This window comes from Malaya genurostris, chromosome 3, assembly GCF_030247185.1.
Source record: "Malaya genurostris strain Urasoe2022 chromosome 3, Malgen_1.1, whole genome shotgun sequence".
Taxonomy (NCBI): Eukaryota; Metazoa; Arthropoda; class Insecta; order Diptera; family Culicidae; genus Malaya; species Malaya genurostris.
The window spans coordinates 33,642,419-33,666,444 of record NC_080572.1 but is presented as its reverse complement, the minus strand read 5'-3'; the positions used below and the strand labels follow the sequence as shown (position 1 = coordinate 33,666,444).

Here is a 24,026-nt window from a genome sequence, read left to right as displayed (position 1 = left end):
GTAAATTTAATAATTTCGCTAATTTACTCGCCCCTCCGGGCACTTTTGCTGATTAAAAACGTTTTTCTACATCAATCATTTCCGATCGAATCAGAAGTATATTTTTAGAATTTAGATCTTCACTGATCTCGACTTGACATGATCATGATCATACAAAAAACAAAATCACTTAGACATCAGATCAGTTCTGATTTCGTAACGATAATTTATTCCTTGGTTCACTTGAAATCAGCAGTGATATTACATGTCAATATAAAATACTGTTTATATTTTAACAACGATAATTATTTCAAGAATCTCAACATACCGAACTTTTTTCAAATAGATCACGACGTGTATCAGTAAGTATATTTTGATTATTTTCGCAAATCAATAACATTGTTCGAGTTGATTCAACTAGTTGCAATGTCTAAAACAAATAAAACCGATTTATTTTTCAACTAACAGAATTTGGTTTCAATAACAACACCAGTTATTTCAACTAAAATATTTGTTGAAATTGAAAGGTATGTGTCCTCACTAATTGACAGCATTTTATTTCAAACAGTTAAATTAGTTGTTTCAACCATCGTTTCTGCTTATCGAAAATCAAAATTGACAGTTTAGTTAATACAAAAATCGATTAGTTGTACCAAATTTTAAACAATCGAATTCAGAAAATCAACTAATATTCTGGTTGAAATGGGATCGCGGGTGGTTCCGTGGGATGAAACCGGGGTAAAATAAATGACAATAGAGGACGGGTATAGGGTGATGGGTCGCCTTTCGCGCAGACCGCCTAAGTGCGATACTCAACCCTACACGAAGAGTTAGAAAGTTTTTCTGGCTCAAAGAGTCATCACCAGAGCAAAGATTGGAGGTGCTAGGAAAATCTTTTGTCGTGAATACGACTTACTTTACTATGGGGCACCTTTTCAAAATTAGCCATATGGAATAATTGGCAAAACTTAATCGTGAATTTCTCGACTTGTTTTAACAGTAGCAACATAATTCTTTCATTATTTCATCAAAAATATGATCAGTAATTTAGAATAATAATTTGAACAGTGTGAGAAAACCATAAACAACTTCAAAATTAAGTTTTCTCAAAATTTGAAAACAACGCGGAAAACTTTTCATTTACGCTTTAGAGTAAAAATTTCTGAAGTCTCTCCCCCATTTTCACGAGGTAACCGATTTTTCAATAAGTGTTATTGTTTTATAGTATTAGAATTTTTTATACTATTTTTAGTTACATAAATATTTATATACCTTTTCATTGTAATGCTTCCTGAAACTTAAGTTCTTTTTAGAATTACACGAAACTTTGCAAATGGATAAGCAACTATTTATGTCATAAAATAAAGAAAAGATTGTTTAAAAATGATCGAACATTTTTAAACAATTTTTTCTTTTTTTACTAAATTTTTTACTTAAATTTTCCATAGAAATCAATATTAAATTACCTTCTTCCCGCGATTTTTATTTCTGTTAAATGTTGAAATGTTGCATATAGTAAGTTATAGACGTTACGACGAGCTACATACGTTACTTGCGTTATTTTTTTAGTAAAAGCGTTACTTTGTTGTGATTTAAAAGCGTTACGTTACTGTTTTGTAAGTTATAGGCGTAACGAAGTGTTCAATGCGTTTGTATGTTATGAGCATTATAAAGCGTTACGAATAACTAACATTCGTAACACTTTGTAACGCCCACAACTTACAAAATAGTAACGCATTTAATGAGTTATAGGCGTTATATACAACTTATCGAGAAACCTTCGTATAGTGACCACCATCACAAGATTGATTCGAGAATATCCAGTGAATTTGTAACAAAGTAAAGTAATTTTGAGTAGAGTCAATACAAAAATAGCTCTGGACGTTTCGGTTCAATTAAATGCGAAAATTTCTTTCAATGAATCGTTCGTATTTGTCCGTTTAGTAAAAAATATGATCATTGATTGGTCATTGACATATAACAGAATAAAATCCTCGCATGTTGACTAACTTACTTAATAATTAAAATGAATTGATTTCCCAAATAATTAACATTCTCAGAGTCAATATTCACCCGGTACGCAATATTTGAAAGTGCACGCTGCCTGCGTTCCACTTGAATCACAATGACACTGATTGCATTCAAACTTGAAACTCTTGCGAGGCTCACAAGAAAATCCTGGAGCTCCTGGGGCGATCTCCGATCTTGGTAAGTTATTATTGGGTGTCCGTCTGCTTCGAGTTAAACAGAATTTCGCCGTACAAACAGCTAATCCATTATCGGTACAGAAGCAATCGTTGCATCCATCTTTGCTCTTGAACGAAGTGCCCGGGACACAATCCTGTTTCGCTGGTGCCTCCCGTTTCGATTTGGTTGGAAAGCAAAATTTTAGTGTACAGGCTGCTATTCCGGTATCCGTACAGAAACAGTCATTACAACCATCAGAGCTCTTGAACGAAGTTCCCGGCACGCATTGTTTAGTAGCTGGGGGCTGGATTTCCAACGCCGCCCGTTTTTGTTTAGGCGGTAAACAAAACCGTAGTGTGCAAGCAGCAATTCCCGTTTCCGTACAGAAACAATCGTTGCACCCATCAGCACTCTTGAACTTAGATCCAGGTTCACATTCTTTCGGAGCCTCTCGTTTCTTGCGAAGACTGCCTTGAGGGAAACAGAACTTCAATGTACAAGCAGCGATTCCAGTTTCCGTACAGAAGCAATCATTGCACCCGTCAGCACTTTTGAATGAGGTTCCGGGAGTGCACTGTTGTGCCGACCGCTGAACATTTGTGGCACGTTTTTCTCTTGGTAGACAACCTTTACGCGTGCAGAACCATCCAATACCATTAGCAGCACATTTGCATCGATTGCATTCCTGACAATAGATAATATTTATTCTAAATTGTCGTTTACTTTTTCTGATGTTAAAAAACTCACCTCCCACTTCACCTCGTTAGGAGTGCACACCTGACCGTTCGTTTGTATTTGCTCATCTTCCCTTTCAATTCCATTACTACTGTCATTTGAAGCCTTGGGATCATCGGACTGTACATCAGGTATACAAAACTTTCTTGTGCAAGCCACCATCTTTCCATCAGCAGAACATCGACATGTGTTACAGTCGACCATGAAGTTGCTTCCTGGTTCACACACTTGACCATCCTTCAATGCTGCGGCTGCTCAGTGACAAATATTCCAATACCGAAAGAAGTAGAGAAGAAAGAACAAAATATATACTTAGACGCAAACCAGCAAAGTTTATGGCAGGAATTTAGAAAGTGAAAATTCATTCTCTTTTGTGTTTACACATATTCCACGTATGTAATAGATTAGCTTGTATAATGACTAGTTTAGGTAGTCACAACTTACAGTAGCTTATGGTGTACAAACAGACAGCACATCAACTCCAAAATCCATGCCAACTGGTAGGTGATAAGCTGATAAGGATTCTCCGACGAGTTACATATGTGGTGACCCAGATGAGCAACATTGTCTATGTACGCGCATACCACAAACCCAATATCGACACTCCTTGCATCCACGCTAGCAAACAATAAATCGTTGAGCTGCAAACGCTCAATGAACATCACAATCAGCAGCCCGCCCGATTGGTGGCAATTACTGAGTCGTGAACTTGACCTTTAACACCATGCAATGCCGCACTCCTGATCGCCACAGAAAGACGATGACCAATTGTTGACTACCCTTTTCAGACGCAGAAAAGAGAACGTATGGAAAATTTGCGCATCTAAATGCGCTTACTTTTGGGTTTGATTCAGGCAGTTTAGAATTTAGAATAAGTTTGTTGTATACTAATTAATTTGTTTAATTTCGGAAGCAATTTAGATTTTTTTTACGGTAAATTACATTGACCTTACTAGCGATACAGAAATATCGAGCTCGTGTAGCGCACAAAAACAATATTACCTACTCACACGGGCGTTACATTACATGCAATGAACTATCGAAATTATTAGCAGTAATGCGAAAGACAACCAAAATATCTCTTGAAATTACATTGTCAGTCCTGAAAAACCAAATCCTATGGAATAACTATTACCATACGTTTCATTGTGTTTCAGCCGAATCATCACTGGGCACGGCGAGCCTGTTAAATATTACACGATATTGTACGGCACATAATCGCATAAATCGCACCGTAACAAGCATTCTACTACAAAAAAAACTAATGTAGTACATCTCTAACTCAATCAAATGCACGAAATTTTCGTTTAATCATCCAAGGCACTGGACTGAATCGTTCTCCGGGTCCTTGGGATTCATGAAGGACAGTTTGAATAGGACATACTTGGCTAGGCTCGGTACTTCGGTACTTCGGTATACGCACGAAACATATCATTTCCCCCAAAGGAAATCATCTGGATTAACTGACTTTGGTTTCGCTTATCAACGACCTCTGCAGAGCGACAAAATCTCCTCAGTAATGCGCACATAAAAACTCGCAGTGTAACATAACTTCTATTTATTTCTAAGTCCGAAAAAATCATCATCATCATTATGAAGGGTTAATTGACAACTTAGTCACATAAAAGTCTTATTATTCGGACTTGTTATTTGTTATATTCATTTGCTGTAAATTTACATACGATTCCACTACAGCTAGAAATAATTGCTCAAGTGGCGCGTTTCCCTAGTTATTTAGATAATATATATATATATATATATATATATATATATATATATATATATATATATATATATATATATATATATATATATATATATATATATATATATATATATATATATATACATATATATATATATATATATATATATATATATATATATATATATATATATATATATATATATATATATATATATATAAATGCAGCGATCATTCTTTGTAATCGCATCACTTAAGAACGTACAGACGGAATTATATGATTCTTTTTCTTGTTTGATCAGTTTTTACCTCCACCGGTTTCGTACATAAAAAAAAGGAAAACTTGCCGGAAAAGTGGGAAAAATCCATATTGTTGATTTGTATGAACAATGGAATTTTCCGTTGAAAAAATCGTCAATATTCACTAGATCTACGATTGATGTTTGGTGCGCAACGAGATGCTCAGTATTTCGCCCTTGAAGAAATGAATACTAGATCGTTGGAAAATCGTTTGGCGCGCAACGAATAGTTTTGGGTGCAGACTTTACATGCATGCTTGATCCGTAAGATTCGTCATTTTGAATCCTCTACAATCGAGACAAAAAAGAGATTTTCCTTGCATTAAGCATGGTGAAGTTCGTTCAGCCATTTCGGGTAAATTTTCAATGATTACTGTAAAAATGCTTTGGATGCTATTCATGACATTTGTAAACTGCTTGAGCCAAATCATTCCATTCTCCTAACGAATTACCAAATTACCAAATGCTAATCGTGAATATCAAACATGGAGGAGAAGTTCTGGTATATAAAAACCATTAGTTGTGTGATCTATTGTTTTATGCATTAGTTTGAACGATTAGAAGAATAATGGTAGAATCACTCATTATGTTCACTCCGCTATAACAGAAGAATTGCTCATTTTTCTAAATAATTCATTCTGATATTGATTCTCAGGACCAACTCAACGCCATTCGTTAATCTTAGATCGAATACTGAGCAAAATTATTTGGTGGTTCGACTAATGAGACGGCTATTGATACAATTATTAAACGAATTCAGCGTTCCTGTAAAAGTTAATGGACACAATATTTAATAAAAGTATAATTTGAACTTTCGAGTGTCCAAGATGAATGTCTCATCTTATTGTTAAATTGTCAATCGAAAATTGATCCTGTGATTGCCATTCTACGAACATACATAAAACACAACTAAGTATTATCACCAGACTAGCGGTGAGCCAATTTATGGAAAACTGCTTAAAAAAATTTGATTCCCTCCGAAAATCCCAAGGATTTGCAATTAAATTTTTAAACGTCTTTAGTCGACAATTACGCTTTAATATGCAATTACAAACATATTTTCAGTGATTATCTGTCAAAATGGAAAATTAAACCAAATGCAGCAAAACGCAATTAATTATTTTTCCTCATAAGCCAAGAGCTTCTTTTCTTAAACCAAACAATAATCACACTATCAAATTGAATGGCTTGGAATTGACATGGTCTGATCAAGCTAAATACTTAGGTTTAACGTATGACAAAAAACTCACTTTCAAGGATCACATTGAAGGATTCCAGGCAAAGTGTAATACATATATTAAATGTTTAGTTATATCCTCTTATAAACAGAAATTCTAATCTCTGCCTAAAAAACAAATTGTAAATTTATAAACAAATTTTCTGACCAGCCATGCTTTATGCAATACCAATTTGGTCAAGTTGTTTTTCCACCAGGAAGAAAACGCTTCAAAGGATTCAGAATAAAATTTTGAAAATGATTTTGAAGCGTCCTCCCTGCTTTAGTACAAATGAGTTACACAGACTCACAAATATAGAACTATTAGATGTAATGTCACATAATATTATAAGAAAATTCCGACAAAAATCGATGCAATCTTCAATTGAATCGATTCGCTCTCTGTATTAGTTAGTAAGTTAGTATATAAGTTCCTTTTTCCCCATTACCCAAGTAGGTTTAGAATTTTCCCTACACAAAAATCTCAGAATTGCGGAAGCAAATGATGTCCTCATGGTAACAACCAAATCATATATATAATAGGGCTGTAAAGTCACCACTTGTGGCTGAACACCCAATTTAAATCCTAATAATTTAATGTTAACTCATATTCCAATCAATAGTTATTAAAAAAAATGCTATTACAAACAAGTTGCGAGGGCAGCTTTTGTAAATTTTTCGGAATCAATTTAAAGTATTCATTTGGTCATCTCTACTCCACCCTTCAAGTTTGAAAATGGGGTTCAACTCCACCCATTAGTTTGAGAGAGATCTACAATCTCTGTTTAATGCACTGACTCAAAGGATGAGATTGTGCATTTGTTTAATTTTTTTTCGTTACAAAAGCTTTAAACACGTTTTCAAAAATTTTTGATGATATTTCTTCTTCAGGCCGAATTCAATGTGTTGCATATGAATTTATCGTAATTCGTTTATTGTAGGCCAAGTAATCGTTAAAATAATAGAATAAAACATTAACGATAAACAATTTTACTGTTCGAAAAAATAAATTTAAAAAAATAATTTCTGACGAGACGAAGTTCGACGGGTCAGCTAGTTATGAATAAAATCGTTTGGCGCGTAACGAGCTGTGTTGTATGGCAATTTTACTGAGACTATTTGATCCATGTGCACCACAAGCTCAATGAAGTAAGGGCACTAAATGAACAGCATACATGTATCTATTTTCTGGTATTTAAATTTTGTTCAATGCCGTCTAGTTAGATTATATAAAAGTCCTGTAGGGACACCGCAAACAATATACAGAATTTTATATATATTGTAAAGGATTTTGACATGGAAAGGTTCAGCATGAACTCAATATGGAATAGAAGAACATATAGTTGCTGAACTTTGAATTTTGTTGTTAGGATTTTGTACATTTTTATTGAAGCAATGCGCCTCTATGTCTTTCGGGACCGCAAAGATGTATAATTCTCACCGTTAACTCAACTGACAAAATAAGTTTTTTTATAAATAACAACACTAGAATTTGTACATGTCCTACAAAAATATAGATCTCAAAACAACGTTATTCGATATAAATATTTTAGGATAAATACAATAAGCATAAAAACAAAAATAACATTTTACTCAACTTTGTCACAATTCAGTGATGTTTTGGACATTAGTCATTAGCTGCTAATCCATCAGTTATTCCAACAATTTAAATAACTATATGTTAGTAAAAAGAAATAGGAGAGTGATTGAGCTTTGTTAGATTAACTTAAACAAAATACAATTGATAAATATACTAAATTTGCAGTGAAATGCGAATAAATTTCCTTTGATAATTCTGTAGTCTGAATATGGTTTCAATTCGAGTGAAGATGATTGCAAGAAATAATCTAAATATGATTTTTAGGAAGGATAAAATTTTTCGGGACAGCTAGTAAAGATATAAAATAATAATAATAATAATATTCAAACTGCTTTCGTACTCCTTGTTTTTGTTTTGGGTTTTCATTACCTCAAACAACCTATATCTTGCCGCCTCACTTTTTGAATGAAAGAAAACGACCACCATTCACCTTTTCAGCTACATTTCTACCTTCTAGTGTGAAAAAGAAGCCATTAGTTTTAGACTGATCTAGCAGATGTGATGGCAAAGTCAATATTCGAATGCAGATTTTTCGGAAAAACATTTAATCGATTCAATGGTATTTGCGATGTTGTGGTAACAGCAAGGGGCGACATCAAATCGTTCTGGGGTATGAGCCGCCTAATCTACATTTTTTTACATACTACGTTGAAAATAATCTCCTTACAGTCCGAAAATATCTTGTAAGTTTGCGTCTCGATATATGCACCTAAAAATTGCGTCGCTATCGATTAAAATTAATAACCCAAAAGGTGAAAAAATATGTCATACCAATTTGACTGGATTTAACATTAAAGCTAAAAAAATTCAGATTTTAATACTAACTGAAGTGTAAACAGATCATAATTTCAAAAATACTTCATGCGTCAAATCAAAAATTTTCAAATTTATGAGGAAAAACATGTTTTAATCCACCTAGTGGTGTAATGATGCTTTTCTCATATCACTCATATTGTCATATATAATATTGCGGAATACTTCGAAACAATTTTCTTTTATTTGAAAGAATACAAAAACGTTTGTATGTTCATCAACTACATCTACAATATGAAACAGTTCTCAGCTCGGTTGGGCTATCTCTGAGAACACGAAGTGAGATCAAATACTGCAAGCACTTCCGGAATCGAAATCTGGGAACCGGTATAATCGAAGTCGGTTCTTGTGGCATCTGGGTAACATTATTTTCAAAGTCTATCAGTTTTTTTTCTTAAATTCAGAAAATTTCATATGATTTGTACTTCAAACGATGGTCGAAATTTTATACACTTATTATCTTGTAATACCAGAGCCGGAAGTTTCATCCGCATGTGCAATCTCTGAGAAAAGTGATGGAGTTCCATTTTCGGTGCATCCGGAATCGACAACCAAGATTAAAGATAGCCGAAATTGGTTAATTGGTCATCTGCTGACAATGACAATGGAATGATTTCTTAGCCCAGTTTAGACAAATTTCCGCTTTAAGTGGCGATATAAAAGTTTTAATACTCTATACACTGCAATTCCGGAACCGGAAGAAGTATCCGGATGAAATTCAGAAATTCAGTATGAGACCACAAGACCTTTCATTTGAGCCTAAGTTTGTGAAAATCGGTTCAGTCGTCTCCTAGTAAACCTAGTGAGATTATTTGATACGTACACACACATACATTGCTCAACTCGATGAACTAAGTCGAATGATATACGATTTTCACAGTTATGCAATCATCTTTCTATATAGGAAAGGCAAAAATCAGTCAATGGTTTGTAGAGTTTAAGATTCCGTTTTGGAAATTTTAAGCTAAATTGAATTTTAAATTATTGCATCCCAAAAATTGTACAAACTTAGTATTCAGCAGGAAGAGCTATCTACTTTTAATTGATAAGCTATTACTCACTGTTGGTGTTTTCTTTTTCAAGTACGTCCACGAGAAGTCTACCGTAACAATTTCTGAAAATTATTACCTTGACCATTTCGATACATTGAACTTTGCCAGGCTGCTATAAATCACATCATTGCCGGGCATTCCTTCTGTTCTCTAACATTTAATAGTTGATCCAGGTTCGATTAAAAGTTACCAATCGATGCCGAAAGTCCATTTGTTTCTGCATCAGCATGACCAAACACGCTTCCAAGTGCGGTTACATTCATATTTTTGTGTTCGGAGTCAACAAGCGCGACTCCCAGCGGTACGATAATTTTTTCAGCAAGGATTGCAAGATGACAATTGCCTTATAATACCAGCGTCCTATGCATTTAACTACCAATCTAGGTCAAATGAGTTGGGTTCAAGCCTGATTTCCTGTGAAACTAATCATATTCATAGTCCTGTTCCCTGCAATCGAATCAGTATGTTGAAAATTTTAAATCAACGCTTGAGTGACTACAAAGAGACTCAACAATATTTAACAATCCGTTTTAATTCTGATACTTATGTAAAAGCTAGTCATGCAATGAACGCAGACTTTCGGCTGCAAAGTCTGTTAAAGTAGAAGGTATAATGCAACCAAAAATTTGCTAGCTTTTCTTTGAATCGATCCCAAAGAATTATTTGAACTATTTTACCGTTGGAATAAGCGAATCTCTAATAAAAAATTCTGTGCGTTGTATTCTTATCTAGACCCGCCTGAAATTTAAATGCATACGGCCATGCAATAATTCTGTACGCTAAGAATCGGCTACGAAGTCTGTTGTAACAGAAATGCCAAATTCAATCAAAGGAATGTAATGCCAAGACTTTGCAGACATCAGCGGTCTGATCAATTTGAAAATTTGCTTAATGTGTCGTTCATAACAAACAAACAAAAATTATGTCCATCGATTTTCAGCAGCAGAAGCTTTGCATTCAAGACCATCAAATTGATTTTATAGAACTGTTCACAACATTTTCTTTTATTTAAATTTAGAATGAACATATCTGCAGTAAGCTTGGAAACGTGTCAATTTCATTCATGTTCGTGTCACGCTCTGATATATATCACCCGTCTTATTATATTATTATTTCATTGCTCAAATCTGTTGTTGTTTCCGATTTGTTGTCTAAAGGTATGAACGATCTATTGTACAATAGTTTCTCTCCCCAAAATCATTCATATTTTCATTTTTCTCATTTCGTTGGCATGATAATCAAATAAACAGATATCCACAAGTTCCATATTTTACCTTAATCGTAACAACGCCTATTTAATTCTTCTTAACGAACGGTAATGAATCGATCCCTAATAATTGGGAACCAATCCAATTTTGGTGGCAGGTTTAATGGATGAATTTGTAGTGCCATGTGAACAACGATTATTATTATTATTATTATTATTATTATTATTATTATTATTATTATTATTATTATTATTATTATTATTATTATTATTATTATTATTATTATTATTATTATTATTATTATTCTATTCGAAGAATGCCCTTACCCTATGGGCGGGGTTGGGAATCGAACTCTGATCAGATGCGTGCAAGACATCGACTTATTCACCAAAACAACGAGTTGAACTGTCGTCTTACATACTGGTAGTGATCGTGAAATCGTGACAAAAGTCGACCACAGTGCGACGGACGGACGGACGCTTCATATGAAGATGTAGACAAAGTTTATTGCGTTGTACAAGATGATGAAACCTATGCCAAGACAGATTTTAAACGGCTTCTTGGAAAGGAATTGATATTTTCACGTTTATTAACCTATCGAGGCTCGCAAAGAAACATCTCGTGTGATAGACCATCTGTTTATATTGCATAAAAAACAACATTTATTTTGCGAGCGGAAAGTTTTTTTGCAGAAGTATCTGGAAAACGTCTATCTCGAACGAATTTAATATATTACTGTCATGAAAAGATACCATGAAATGGTATGCTTAGAAGAACGCTTAAGTGGTGTCCAATCACATTTTTTATTTAACGTATGTTTAATAATGCCCACGGACATGTACCGAACTTCACTGAATAGAAAAATTATTTGACCATCTTCATGATGCGGAACAACAAGATGTCACGGAAACTGTTGTCAACGAGATGCAGCTTAAAGCACACTGACAATCTTTGAGTGAGAGAAAAGTGACTAAGGCGGATGTACAAAAGGCAAGTCATATTCGTCAAAAAATTAAGCTCGTATGATAATTTTTGCTTTATTCTGTTTGAATTAAACTTGAAACATAATATTATTTAATTTATAATAAAAAGTTTGACCGATTTACTCACATTTTTGGCTACACAAGCCGTCTTTAGGTTGGTGTTAAACTATCATTAGTATTTAACGAGAAAACAGGTAGTAATATTTGAGTAACCTTATTACTCGTACACAGATGAACATAGTATATAGTAATAGTTTATACAAATTAATTCATCTCTAAGATTTCGTTCATGAGCTTTTTTCAGTTTTAATTTTCCTTAGGTGCTGATAATAGTTAAAAAATTGTTTTTAATCCACCTAGTGGTGTAATGATGCCTTTCTCATATTACTTATATTATCAAAAACATCACTAAAAGAATCTGTCAAGCTGAATTTTTCGAAGCTTGAATAAAATCAAATAATGTGTGCTAAGCGGGTGCGTTTTCTTCTTCTTCCGTACCAGCACGTACCGATGCATACCGATTTTGCATCATTTCTTTTGAACAGGTTGATAGTTTTTAAACTCATTATACTAAAATTTCGGAACCGGAAGTCGTATCTGGATGAAATTGCACAGTATCTTTTAAAACAATGAGAGCTTTAATTTGGATTATGATTTGTGAAAATCGGCTAAACTGTTACTGAGAAATGGAAGTGAGGTCCGTTTTTGGAGCTTTTCTTCACTATTACCGGTGCGTTTGGAAGCGGACACCGGGCACTAGTAGTCCCAAAGTAGATTTATATATCCACCAACTAACAAGGTCTGCAAACTAGAAGAATTTAATTATAAAAATGTGCACCTCGTTTCGCCATCGCTTGTGAGAAAAATCCTCATGGAATTGGAAATTTTTGCTAATCTCACTGTAATACCGGAACCGGAAGTCAGATTTGGATCAATTTTCCGAGGACTTTTTAAACAATGTCAAGACCTTTCATTTGCATCTTAGTTAGTAAAAATCGCTTGAGAAATTTCCGAGAAAATTGATAAAGTAAAATTCAATAGAGTTCTATGGGGCTATAAGACCTTTCATTTGATTCTAAGTTTGTGAAAATCGGTCACGCCTTCTCTGAGAAGAGTGAGAGACATTTTTTTAATTTTGTTGGTGCACATCACCCTGTAATTTCGGAACCGGAAGTCGGATTTAGATAGAATTCAGTATGGAACCATAAGAACTTTCATTTGAATCTGAGTTTGTAAAAATCGGTTCAGCCGTCTCTGAGAAAAACGTGTGGCATTATTTGTCACATACACACATACATACATACATACATACATACATACATACATACATACATACATACATACATACATACATACATACATACATACATACATACATACATACATACATACATACATACATACACACATACACATACAGACATTTGCTCAGTTCATCGAGCTAAGTCGAATGGTATATAACATTCGGCCCTCCGGTCCTTGGTTCAACAGTCGGTTTTCACAGTGATTGTATAGACTTTCTTTATGAGAATGGCAAAAACCTTTATGCATCTCGATTCAACTTAAATTTCATTGAGAAGACCATTACCCTTATTCTAAATAACGACGTATTGATTTTTCGATCGAATGTGGTTCGATCAATTTGTAGCTACCTTTGATTTTGCTAGCGTAATTGGGAATAGAAATAAACAACGATCGAAAAATCAATACATCGTTATTAAGAATAAGGGTGCATGTGTTCTCTTGGCTTCGCGATTTATACTCGATCAGTGATTTTCGTTACAGTTCACGCGAAAAATAAGTAGACGAAACTCTATATGAAATACTCAAAGGCTATGTTGATGCCGACGCCTTCATAAATTGAATGCATAACATATATGACACCAACACTTATATGGCAAGTTAAGATTTTCCGGGAGCACGCAGATTGAAAATATAGTGTCTATACTACCCATGTCATTTAAACAGCCCATGTCAACATAAATAAACAAACGGCTTTTGTAAAAGTTTGTTTTTTTATCTAGACAATAAAACGCATGCTATCTAAACCACAAAATCACAAATCATGCCTCTACAATAGAATTACGATCGAAACAAAAAACCAACTTTGATTCGTAAACTACTCCTGAATTCTAATAATATTCAAATGTTTTCAAATGATTCGCCATTGTTTGCGGGATTTGTTTCTGATCTCACATAGAAGTAACTATTGTAATTGTAACACCAGTGAGAACATAAAACAACTTATCGTACCTCCAACGACGAGAGCCGTCGCTAGTATAAGTAATGATCTCATCATTACTTGACAAGTGACACCTCCAACAGCTGCTATCTCCACAGTTCTACCGCAATAATGATGGTAGTTCAATAGGAAAAATTACACCTTTTTATGCCAACTAATTTGTTTGCCGTTTGTCACTTCCGTTAAGAAACACTGATTGTTGATATTTATTTCCTCTGGCTAGGTCCGACAATTAACTATTTACTACCATCAACGTTCTAATACTCGACGCCGGTTTGGTTTTACTTGATAGCTAACTGATCCTCACCATGGCACTACACACAGCATACTGATTCGACAATCGGCCGGTTCGATTCATATAAATAGTTTATCAGCTTGGCTCATGCGAACTGACGGCAGAGTGGTCAAAGGTTCAATGGGTATGTTGGTACAAAACGACCAAATAAGAGCGATCCCGAAACGAATATTGGTATACATATCGCAAACCACGTAGTCTTCTATGTGGTTCCCATCGCGAATTTTTAATGGCGGCCGGTATAAGGATCGCCGCACATTTCGTTCGCATCAAACGATTGACTGAGTCGGGAGCATGAGCAATTTGTCTTATCATGAGCAAAGGGTGATTGGTTTTCCAAATTCGCTGTCATTCCGAGAATGCTCCCGCTATGCAACGTTGTTTGGTTTACCTAAACCGAATGTTTGTAAATGATATTATGCACATCACGACGAGTCTTGAAGAAGATGAGAAATTAATGATTTTATTTTCGTTGAAGGCAAATGGGGGCGTATTGAAGTGTGAAATTTTCATTGTTTAAGAAAAATTCATCTTTTTCTGCAAAGTTTGGCTTGCGGTTGTACACTTCGCTATGGGGTACTGAAAATCAATACTTATAACAGATAGTATGTGGTGGAGCCCATGTACCGACATAATTTTAGATGTTATTGTGTTTTCGTTTGTACAGGAACACGTTTGTTCTGTTTTCGATGCTGATAAGTAATTTTTTGTGAAGCAATACGCGTAACGCGAATTACTTTACATCCGATTTACAGCGTTGCACCGCTGGAAATGGCATTCAAAACCCCACAAATAGTATAAATAGTATTAGTAGTCCATCAGAATTTACTGCAGATGTACACACTTAAAACCGATTCTCGAGCTCGGCATATTGAAGTGCTGAATTAGATCGGCAACACGACATTTTGCTGGTTGTTCAGTAATCCACATGCTCTTTTCCGAAATTCGTTAAAGTAATATTCTAATATTTCAGTAAAGCGCATAATTTTGCCGATAATGCTGATATTATATTATGCTAAACTTGTTAGTAAACAACAAATATTCCGAAATCATCAAATCCGTTTGCCGAGATTTCGAACAGTGAGGTGAAGCTTTTACTGAAACTCGGTGAAGCACTTGTCATCTAAAGTCTCTTTTCGATTTTTCAAAGCCATTGCATTTGGAGCTGGAAAACATATAAATTGGAAGAAGGACAAAAAATTTTATATTTCGTGAAACAACTATCTTATGATTTCGTGAAACAACTATCTACTTCGCAAAAATAATTATTAATTTCTGCTTGTTTCCAGGTAGAGGCGTTGAGGAGCACTAGAAAAAAATGACCTTATTTTTAATTATTGCATTTGATATTCAATCCGTCCATGTTTTTTGCACATCAATTGAAAACCACATATAGATTGTTTCAATTCTTTTTTGCTTAGTAGATTTATATAGACATTATAAAACACCCAGCAGCTGAAGTAACCATAACTAAGTGAAAAAAAATTAAAAATGCTTCAAAGTAAAAAGTGTTTTTTTATCTACAATACCTACAAAATACAAAATGGCGTATGCTTTTTTAACTAAATAATGTATTCTATTGATGCATTTGGTGTGTTTCACATGTTTTACAGAACTCGGCCAACCTACTCCAGCACTGGGGTTAGTTGACCGACTTTTCACTCCGCATTTGATTGTTACTAACTTTTTCCCTGGATTTTCTTCATTTTTGAAAAAATTTACGTATGTGCTCAAAGATTGTGTCCTCATAAGAGCGCAAACCGTTTATCAAAAAGTCTAACCAGAACGAGTACAGAAATTCCGAAAGCAAAACTCGGCCAACGAGCCTCCGGTTTCCTCTACTTTGTGAAACTATAATATTTTCTCTAAATAGAGTAGAAGGGGATAATGTGAATTGATTGTAGTGACTGAATTAATTAAGCAAATTATTTGTCATCGGCATGGTAGGTGCTTAAAAACAAACAAATATCATGTAGGTAACATAAATGCGAATGTAGCGGTGTGTTACCCTTCATAGTTATTGCGTTATTGTTAAAACTCGAGTATCCACAGTGGCAGCTATTGTTCTCTGTCTGCTCAAAAGAAGTAATTTTTCTTGAGATAAATAATATCAGGTGAGTGTTTTTTCAATTCAAATTTCCCGCTGAACAGAAATCCGATGCTGTTTAGTTGATATTTAGGATCAAAATAAGATTCTGAAGGTCGAGTGACAAAAGTGCTTTGGGGTAATAATGTAAATGTGCTTGAGGGCAATGTTGTGAACTATTAAAAATAATCCTTTTAACCGAAATCATCGTACAAGCAGCCACCAAGACTGCAATCAAACGTAGACATAGAAGACACCGTTGAAATGATTATTATTTTGTTGGAGTTTATCACACACTCGCATTTTTTAAGTTTTCATAACTCCATAGAAATATATCATAAACCCACATTCTAATTTTCCTAAGGCTATACATGACAGTTTTCTTCCGATTCCAAACCTAATGAATCAATTTGATACTCATAGAAAAACCCTGTCGAGCAGAGATTCGATCGTTCTTCTACTCCTACTTGTTATTTTGCCTTTCTCATATAGAAAGAGTATGCAATCGCTGTGAAAACCGATTTAAAACCGAGGCCCGGAGGGCCGAGTGTCATATACCATTCGACTCAGTTCGTCGAGATCACAAAAGGTCTGTGTGTGTATGTTTGTATGTGACAAATAATGTCACTCAATTTTCTCAGAGATGTATCATTTGGCTCCGACTTCCGGTTCCGGAATAACAGGTTGATATGCACCAAAAAAGGAAAAAAATAGTCACACATGTTTCTCAGAGATGGCTGAACCGATTTTCACAAACTTAGATTCAAATGAAAAGTCTTATGGCTTCATACAATTTTCCAAAATTTTATTTGGATCCGTGTTCCGGTTCCGGAATCACAAGGAAGTATGTACAAATTTATGAAAAAATGCGCAATCAATTTTCTTGAAAATTGCTTAACCGATTTTCACAAACTAGGAAACATATGAAAGGTCTTGAAATTCTTTAAAAAGTCTTCGAAAAGTTGATCCAAATTCGACTTCCGGTTCCGGTATTACAGCGCGATTAGTGAAAATTTTCAATTTCATGAGTATTTTTTCACAAGCGATGATAAAACGAAGTGCACATTTTTATAAAACTTACTGCTAAATTCATCTCGTTGACAGGTCTAGTTAGTTAGTGAATGTATAAAACTACTTTGGGACTCCTAGTCCCCGGTTTCCGCTTCCGAAAGCACCGATAATACACTGTGCAATTTCACCCAGATCCGACTTCCGGTTTCGAAATTATAGGGCATTCAAATTGTCGTTCAATGGCAATGCAAATCTAGTACGCGACGGTTCGTGCGGATTTGATTCGTTCGTAGCGTGCTTTGTCACATTTCGTGTAGCGTGCAGGGTTGCCACATTTAGATTTAAATTTTTTAGGTGAAAAAATGTAAATTTCTAAATCTTTTATTTAATTTGTACTTACTTGTTAGTATTATTACAAATCATGATAACGATGCTTTTCTATAAAAGTACACTTATTACCTTTCTCATATAGAAAGTCTATACAATCACTTGAAAAATTGACACAGTTCATCGAGCTGAGCAATGTATATGTCTGTGTGTGTGTATGTGTGTGTAATGGGGAAATGGAACTTATTAACTAACTTACTAATTATTACTGAGAGCGAATCGATTCAAGTGAAGATTGCATCGATTTTTGTCGGAATTTTCTTATAATATTATGTGACATTGCATCTGATGATTCTATATGTGTGAGTTTGTGTAACTCATTTGCACCAAACCACGGAGGACGCTTCAAAATTATTTTCAGAATTTCATTCTGAATCCTTTGAAGCGTTTTCTTCCTGGTGCTACTGCATAAAGCATGGCTGGTCTGAAAATTTGTTTATAAATTAATGATTTGTTCTTAAAACAGAGCTTAGATTATCTGTTTATAAGAGGATATAAACATATAATAGATTTATTACACTTTGCCTGGATTCCTTCAATGTGATCCTTGCAAGTGAGTTTTTGCCTTTCTCATATAGAAAGGATATGCAATCACTGTGAAAACCGACTTTTAAACCGAGGCCCGGAGGGCCGAGTGTCATATACTATTAGACTCAGTTCGTCGAGTACGCAAAATGTCTGTGTGTGTATGTGTGTGTGTATGTGGGTATGTGTGTATGTAACGTTTTTTTGCACTAACTTTTCTCGGAGATGGCTGAACCGATTTTCGCAAACTTAGCTTCAAATGAAAGGCCTTGCGGTTCCATACAAAATTCCTGAATATTGTTTGGATCCGACTTCCGGTTCCGGAATTATGGGATAAAATGTGCAAAAATGTGAAAATAGGTGCACTAACTTTTCTCAGAGATGGTTGAACCGATTTTCACAAACTTAGATTCAAATGAAAGGTCTTGAGGTCCCAAACAAAATTCCTGAATATAATTTGGATCCGACTTCCGGTTCGGGAGTTATGGAGTAAAATGTGCAAAAAAAATAAAATATACGTTCTAACTTTTCTCATAGATGGCCGATTTTCACAAACTTAGGTTCAAATGAAAGGTCCTGTGGTCCCATACGTAATTCCTGAATTTTATGGGGATCCGACTTCCGGATCCGGGAATATAGGGTAAAGTGGGTAAAAAATTGTATACCATCACTTAAAATGGGGAAAAACCTTAAAAAAATTTCTAAATCAACCTCAAATGTTTTCCAATTGATAGTTTTTATCAGTAGACGGTCAAACAAAACGATTTCGGTTATTTTTTTAAGAATCGAAAAAAATTATTTTGAAGAATACCACAGTATTATATATGATAGTATGATTGATATGAGAAAGGCATCATTACACCACTAGGTGGATTAAAACAGGTTTTTGTCATACGTTGAACCTATGTATTTTGCTTGATCAGACCATGTCCATTGTTTGGTTTAAAAAAGAAAACTCTGGTCTTATTTTTTTTTTTCCATAAATACGTTTATTTCTTAAGGCAGTTTACATAAGTTTTTCTTCGCCGTAGCATCACTTTTACATAATATTCTTATCCTAATTTAATTCTAACATAGTCACAACGTTTTGCATTTATTAAAACATATTCTCTTATTACTCAAATATCATCTTAGGTAACTCGTCATTAATTATGAAATCTACTCGGAAATATTATTTGAACCAAACGATTAACTTCTATAAATTATAAAATAAGCTGTTATTTTCAGACATTTCGTTAATAATTTCATAAACTGTTTCGAGTTTGTTTGTATCATTACATTATTTTTATTCTAATTTAGCTATTGGTTGAACTCATGGACGCAGCTGGGATCAGAACTAAGTCTTGAAAGGGGCCTTTATTAAATTGAAACTCCAGTTTTCTTTATGAAATGATAAATAAGTTTCATGTATGAAAGGTCACGACAAGCAAGAATGTCTCGAACTGGGATATTGGATAGTCTACCTTGGGTACGCAAAGAATTTATTAGTTGAGATCTGACATCACGATACTCCACGCATGTCCAAACGACATGATCAATATCTCGATAACCTTCTCCGCAAGCACAATGATTAGTCTCGGAGAGCCCAATTCGAAGGAGATGTGCATCTAACGTGTAGTGATTGGACATGAGTCTAGACATCACACGAATGAAATCTCTACTCACATCCAGTCCCCTGAACCATGCCTTTGTCGATATTTTCGGAATAATTGAGTGCATCCACCGACCCAGATCATCTTTATCCCAAGAAGCTTGCCAGCTGGCAAGTGTTCTTTGGCGAGACGAGCTATAGAATTCGTTGAAAGCAATTGGTCTCTCATAAATTTCACCCTCAATAGCACCACGTTTGGCTAAAATATCGGCTCTTTCATTGCCAGGAATGGAGCAATGAGCCGGGACCCAGACTATAGTGATTAGATAATTATTGTTCAATATGTCGTTCAGGCACTGTTTTATTTTGCCCAGGAAAAACGGTTCAGTCTTGCCAGTCATGTTTGAGCGAATGGCTTCAATTGCACTCAGACTATCTGTGAAGAGGAAATAATGGTTTGGAATTAATGTGACGATTACACTCAAACTATATTGAACTGCTGCTAGCTCTGCTATATAAACAGATGCAGGTTCTTGAAGCCTAAATGAGGCCGAAACATTATTGTTGAACATACCAAACCCTGTCGCTTCTTCAATTCGCGATCCGTCCGTGTAAAACATATTCTCAGAGTCAATATGCCTGAACTTACTTGAAAATATTTTTGGGATTTCCGTCGAACGTAGATGATCCGGGATTCCACGCACTTCGCGCTGCATGGATGTATCGAAAAATAAAGTTGAGTCAGGGACATTTAGGAGGCTGACACGGATAGGAATATATCTTGAAGGGTTGATTTCCTGTGACATATGGTTAAAATATACTGTCATGAATTTTGTTTGAGATCGAAGCTCGACTAGTCGTTCGAAATTATTAATTACCATGGGATTCAGCACCTCACATCTTATTAGCAGGCGTGATGAAAGCTCCCAAAATCGATCTTTTAATGGAAGAACTCCCGCCAGAACTTCAAGACTCATTGTATGTGTCGAATGCATGCACCCTAAAGCGATTTGCAAACAACGATACTGAATTCGCTCCAGTTTGATAATATGAGAGTTTGCAGCGGAACGAAAGCAAACGCATCCATATTCCATCACTGAAAGTATCGTTGTCTGATACAATTTTATTAGATCTTCCGGATGAGCACCCCACCAAGATCCTGTTATTGTTCGAAGAAAATTTACTCTTTGTTGGCATTTTGTTATCAGAAACCTAATGTGTCCTCCCCACGTGCATTTGGAATCGAACCACACCCCGAGGTATTTAAAAGTTAAAACCTGTTGGATCATTCTTCCCATCATATGGAGCTGAAGCTGCGCGGGATCATGCTTTTTTGAAAAGACGACTAACTCTGTTTTCTCCGCAGAGAATTCGATACCAAGATGAACAGCCCAATCGGACAAGTTATCTAAGGTATCTTGCAATGGTTTATGCAGATCAATAGCTTTGGGTCCAGTAACTGAAACCACGCCATCATCTGCCAATTGTCTTAGTGTACATGGGGTTACTAGACAGCTGTCAATGTCATTTACGTAAAAATTATAGAGGAGCGGACTGAGGCATGAGCCTTGCGGGAGACCCATGTAACTATTTCTGAGTGTTGCCAAATCGCCATGTGAAAAATGCATGTGTTTCTCTGACAAAAGGTTGTGCAAATAATTATTTATAACCGCTGGGAGTCCATTTTGGTGAAGCTTGTCTGAAAGAACATCAATGGAAACTGAATCAAATGCTCCTTTAATGTCTAAAAATACAGATGCCATTTGTTGCTTTTGAGCGAAGGCAATTTGGATGTCAGACGAAAGTAATGCAAGGCAATCATTCGTCCCTTTATTTCTACGGAAGCCAAACTGAGTATCTGACAACAAACCGTTCGTCTCGACCCAAGTGTCGAGACGTCGTAGAATAATTTTTTCGAACAATTTTCTGATGCAGGACAACATCGCAATGGGTCTATATGAGTTGTGATTGGAAGCTGGTTTCCCCGGTTTTTGAATGGCGATAACTTTCACTTGTCTCCAGTCAGGTGGAACAATATTTTGCTCAAGAAACTTGTTGAACAATTCCAACAAACGTCTTTTTGCGAGGTTGGGCAGATTCTTCACCAAGTTGAATTTAATTCTGTCCAACCCTGGAGCGTTATTGTTACAAGACAAGAGTGCTATAGAAAATTCCATCATTGAAAATGGGTTATTAATAAAACCATTATTTGGAGGAGATTCCCGTATAATGCTCTGCGTAGGAACAGAATCTGGGCAAACTTTCCTAGCAAAGTCAAATATCCATCGGTTCGAGTATTCATCACTCTCATTGCCCACGGTACGATTCCTCATTCGTCTGGTCGTGTTCCAAAGAGTGCTCATTGAGGTATCTCTTGACAAACCTTCGACAAAATGTCTCCAATAGCTACATTTTTTGGCTCGAAGTATGCTCTTGTACTTGGTTTCTAAAACCATAAGTTTTTCAAAATTCTGAGGAGTTCCTCCTCCCCGTTTTAGAAACGTCTTGCAAGCATTTTGTTTTGCGAGTTTAGCCTCTGAGCACTCTTTGTCCCACCAGGGGTTGGGAGGCCTTCTGTTAGTCGTTGGCCCAGGAAAGCGTTTAGTTTGGGATTGTTCTGCTGCCTCCAGAATCGAACAAATGAGGAAGTCATATTCTTCAAGTGGAGGGAGCTCTTCCATTGAATTCAAAATACTAGAGATACTACTTTGGTATTTAATCCAGTCGATATTTTTTGTCAAATCATATGGAATACTAGCGGAAGTAGCAATGCAATTGCTACTGCTAATTGAGATGATGATTGGTAAATGATCGCTACCGTGTAAATCAGGCAGTATTTTCCAGGTGCAATCTAGTCGAATTGATGTTGAGCAAAGAGATAGATCTAATGCACTTGGGCGTGCCGGAGGTCTTGGGATCCGTGTCATGCTACCCATATTTAATACCGTCATGCTAAAATTGTCACAAATGTTTTGTATTAAAGATGATCTGCTATCATTGTAAACGGAACCCCACATAATACCGTGCGAATTTAAATCCCCCAGAATCAATCGTGGTGCAGGAAGGGCTTCAACCATTTCATTAAGCTGTTGCTGTCCAACTTGTGCTTTTGGAGGAATATAAACCGAAGCTATGCAAATATCTTTGCCTTTAATGTTTATTTGGCAAGCAACAACTTCTATACTAGAAGTTGAAGGGATGTTTAATCTATAAAAGGAATAGCATTTCTTAATTCCCAAAAGCACTCCACCATACGGAGAGTCTCAATCGAGACGTATAATGTTAAAATCATTAAAATTTAAAGCTATGTTTGAAGTAAGCCATGTTTCGCATAAAGCAAATACATCACATTTTTGACTATGCAATAATATTTTAAATGAATCAAGTTTTGGCATGATGCTTCGACAATTCCACTGCAGGACAGTGATTGTATCATTTGCGACGGGTGATAAATTATCCATCAAAAGATACAAAACCTGAGACAATTGGCCATTGAGCTGATAACTGCTTCAAAAAGGTTCTAGCTATTGGAAGGAATGCCATTATGAGGGTCTTTAAGGGTTCAGATATATTGAATGCTGAGAAAATCCATTCAACAATTTCCGAGAACTTCAGTAATCCTGTTGGTGGCTGTGAAATGGAGCCCACTGGATTATTATCTTTTTCTGTACTAGATCCTGGATTGGTTTGTGAATTTGACAAACCAGGAGGCACAGTCTTTGGTTTTGACTTTTTTTGTTTAACACGGGGATCTTTTTTTGAAGATGAAATTTTAGGTGTCTTTTTTGGTAATTTGGAGGAAGACTTCTTTCTCTTAACTGACCCTTGGGTAGTGATAAACGAATTACCTTCACTATTTTCGTCAGAGTCAGAGTCCTCTGGTTCCTCTAGATTTGAAAACCCGTTTTCGGTTTCCAAAGGGGGGACATCAATGACCGTTTTAAGCATTTCTGCATATGTGCGCTTAGACCGTGCTTTTAAAGAAAGCTTAATTTTGTCTTTGTGCACTTTAAATGCAGTGCATACTGAAATATCATCATGAGGACTATTCCCATAATAAATACATTTTTCAATTTCCTTGTTGCAATCATTATCTTTATGAGGCCCTTCAC

The 24,026-nt window shown here is 35.5% G+C and overlaps 1 protein-coding gene across 1 annotated transcript; it reads right to left on the bottom strand.

The window, feature by feature from the left end:
* Positions 1–1,887: 1,887 nt before the first annotated feature.
* Positions 1,888–14,365, bottom strand: LOC131437822 (kielin/chordin-like protein). The gene is made up of 3 exons (XM_058607425.1): positions 14,031–14,365; positions 2,914–3,152; positions 1,888–2,851 (listed from the first exon to the last, which is right to left on the bottom strand). The coding sequence occupies exons 1-3, from the start codon at positions 14,074–14,076 to the stop codon at positions 2,042–2,044; spliced, it is 1,095 nt and encodes a 364-aa protein (XP_058463408.1). The 5' UTR covers positions 14,077–14,365; the 3' UTR covers positions 1,888–2,041.
* Between the last annotated feature and the right edge of the window lie 9,661 nt (positions 14,366–24,026).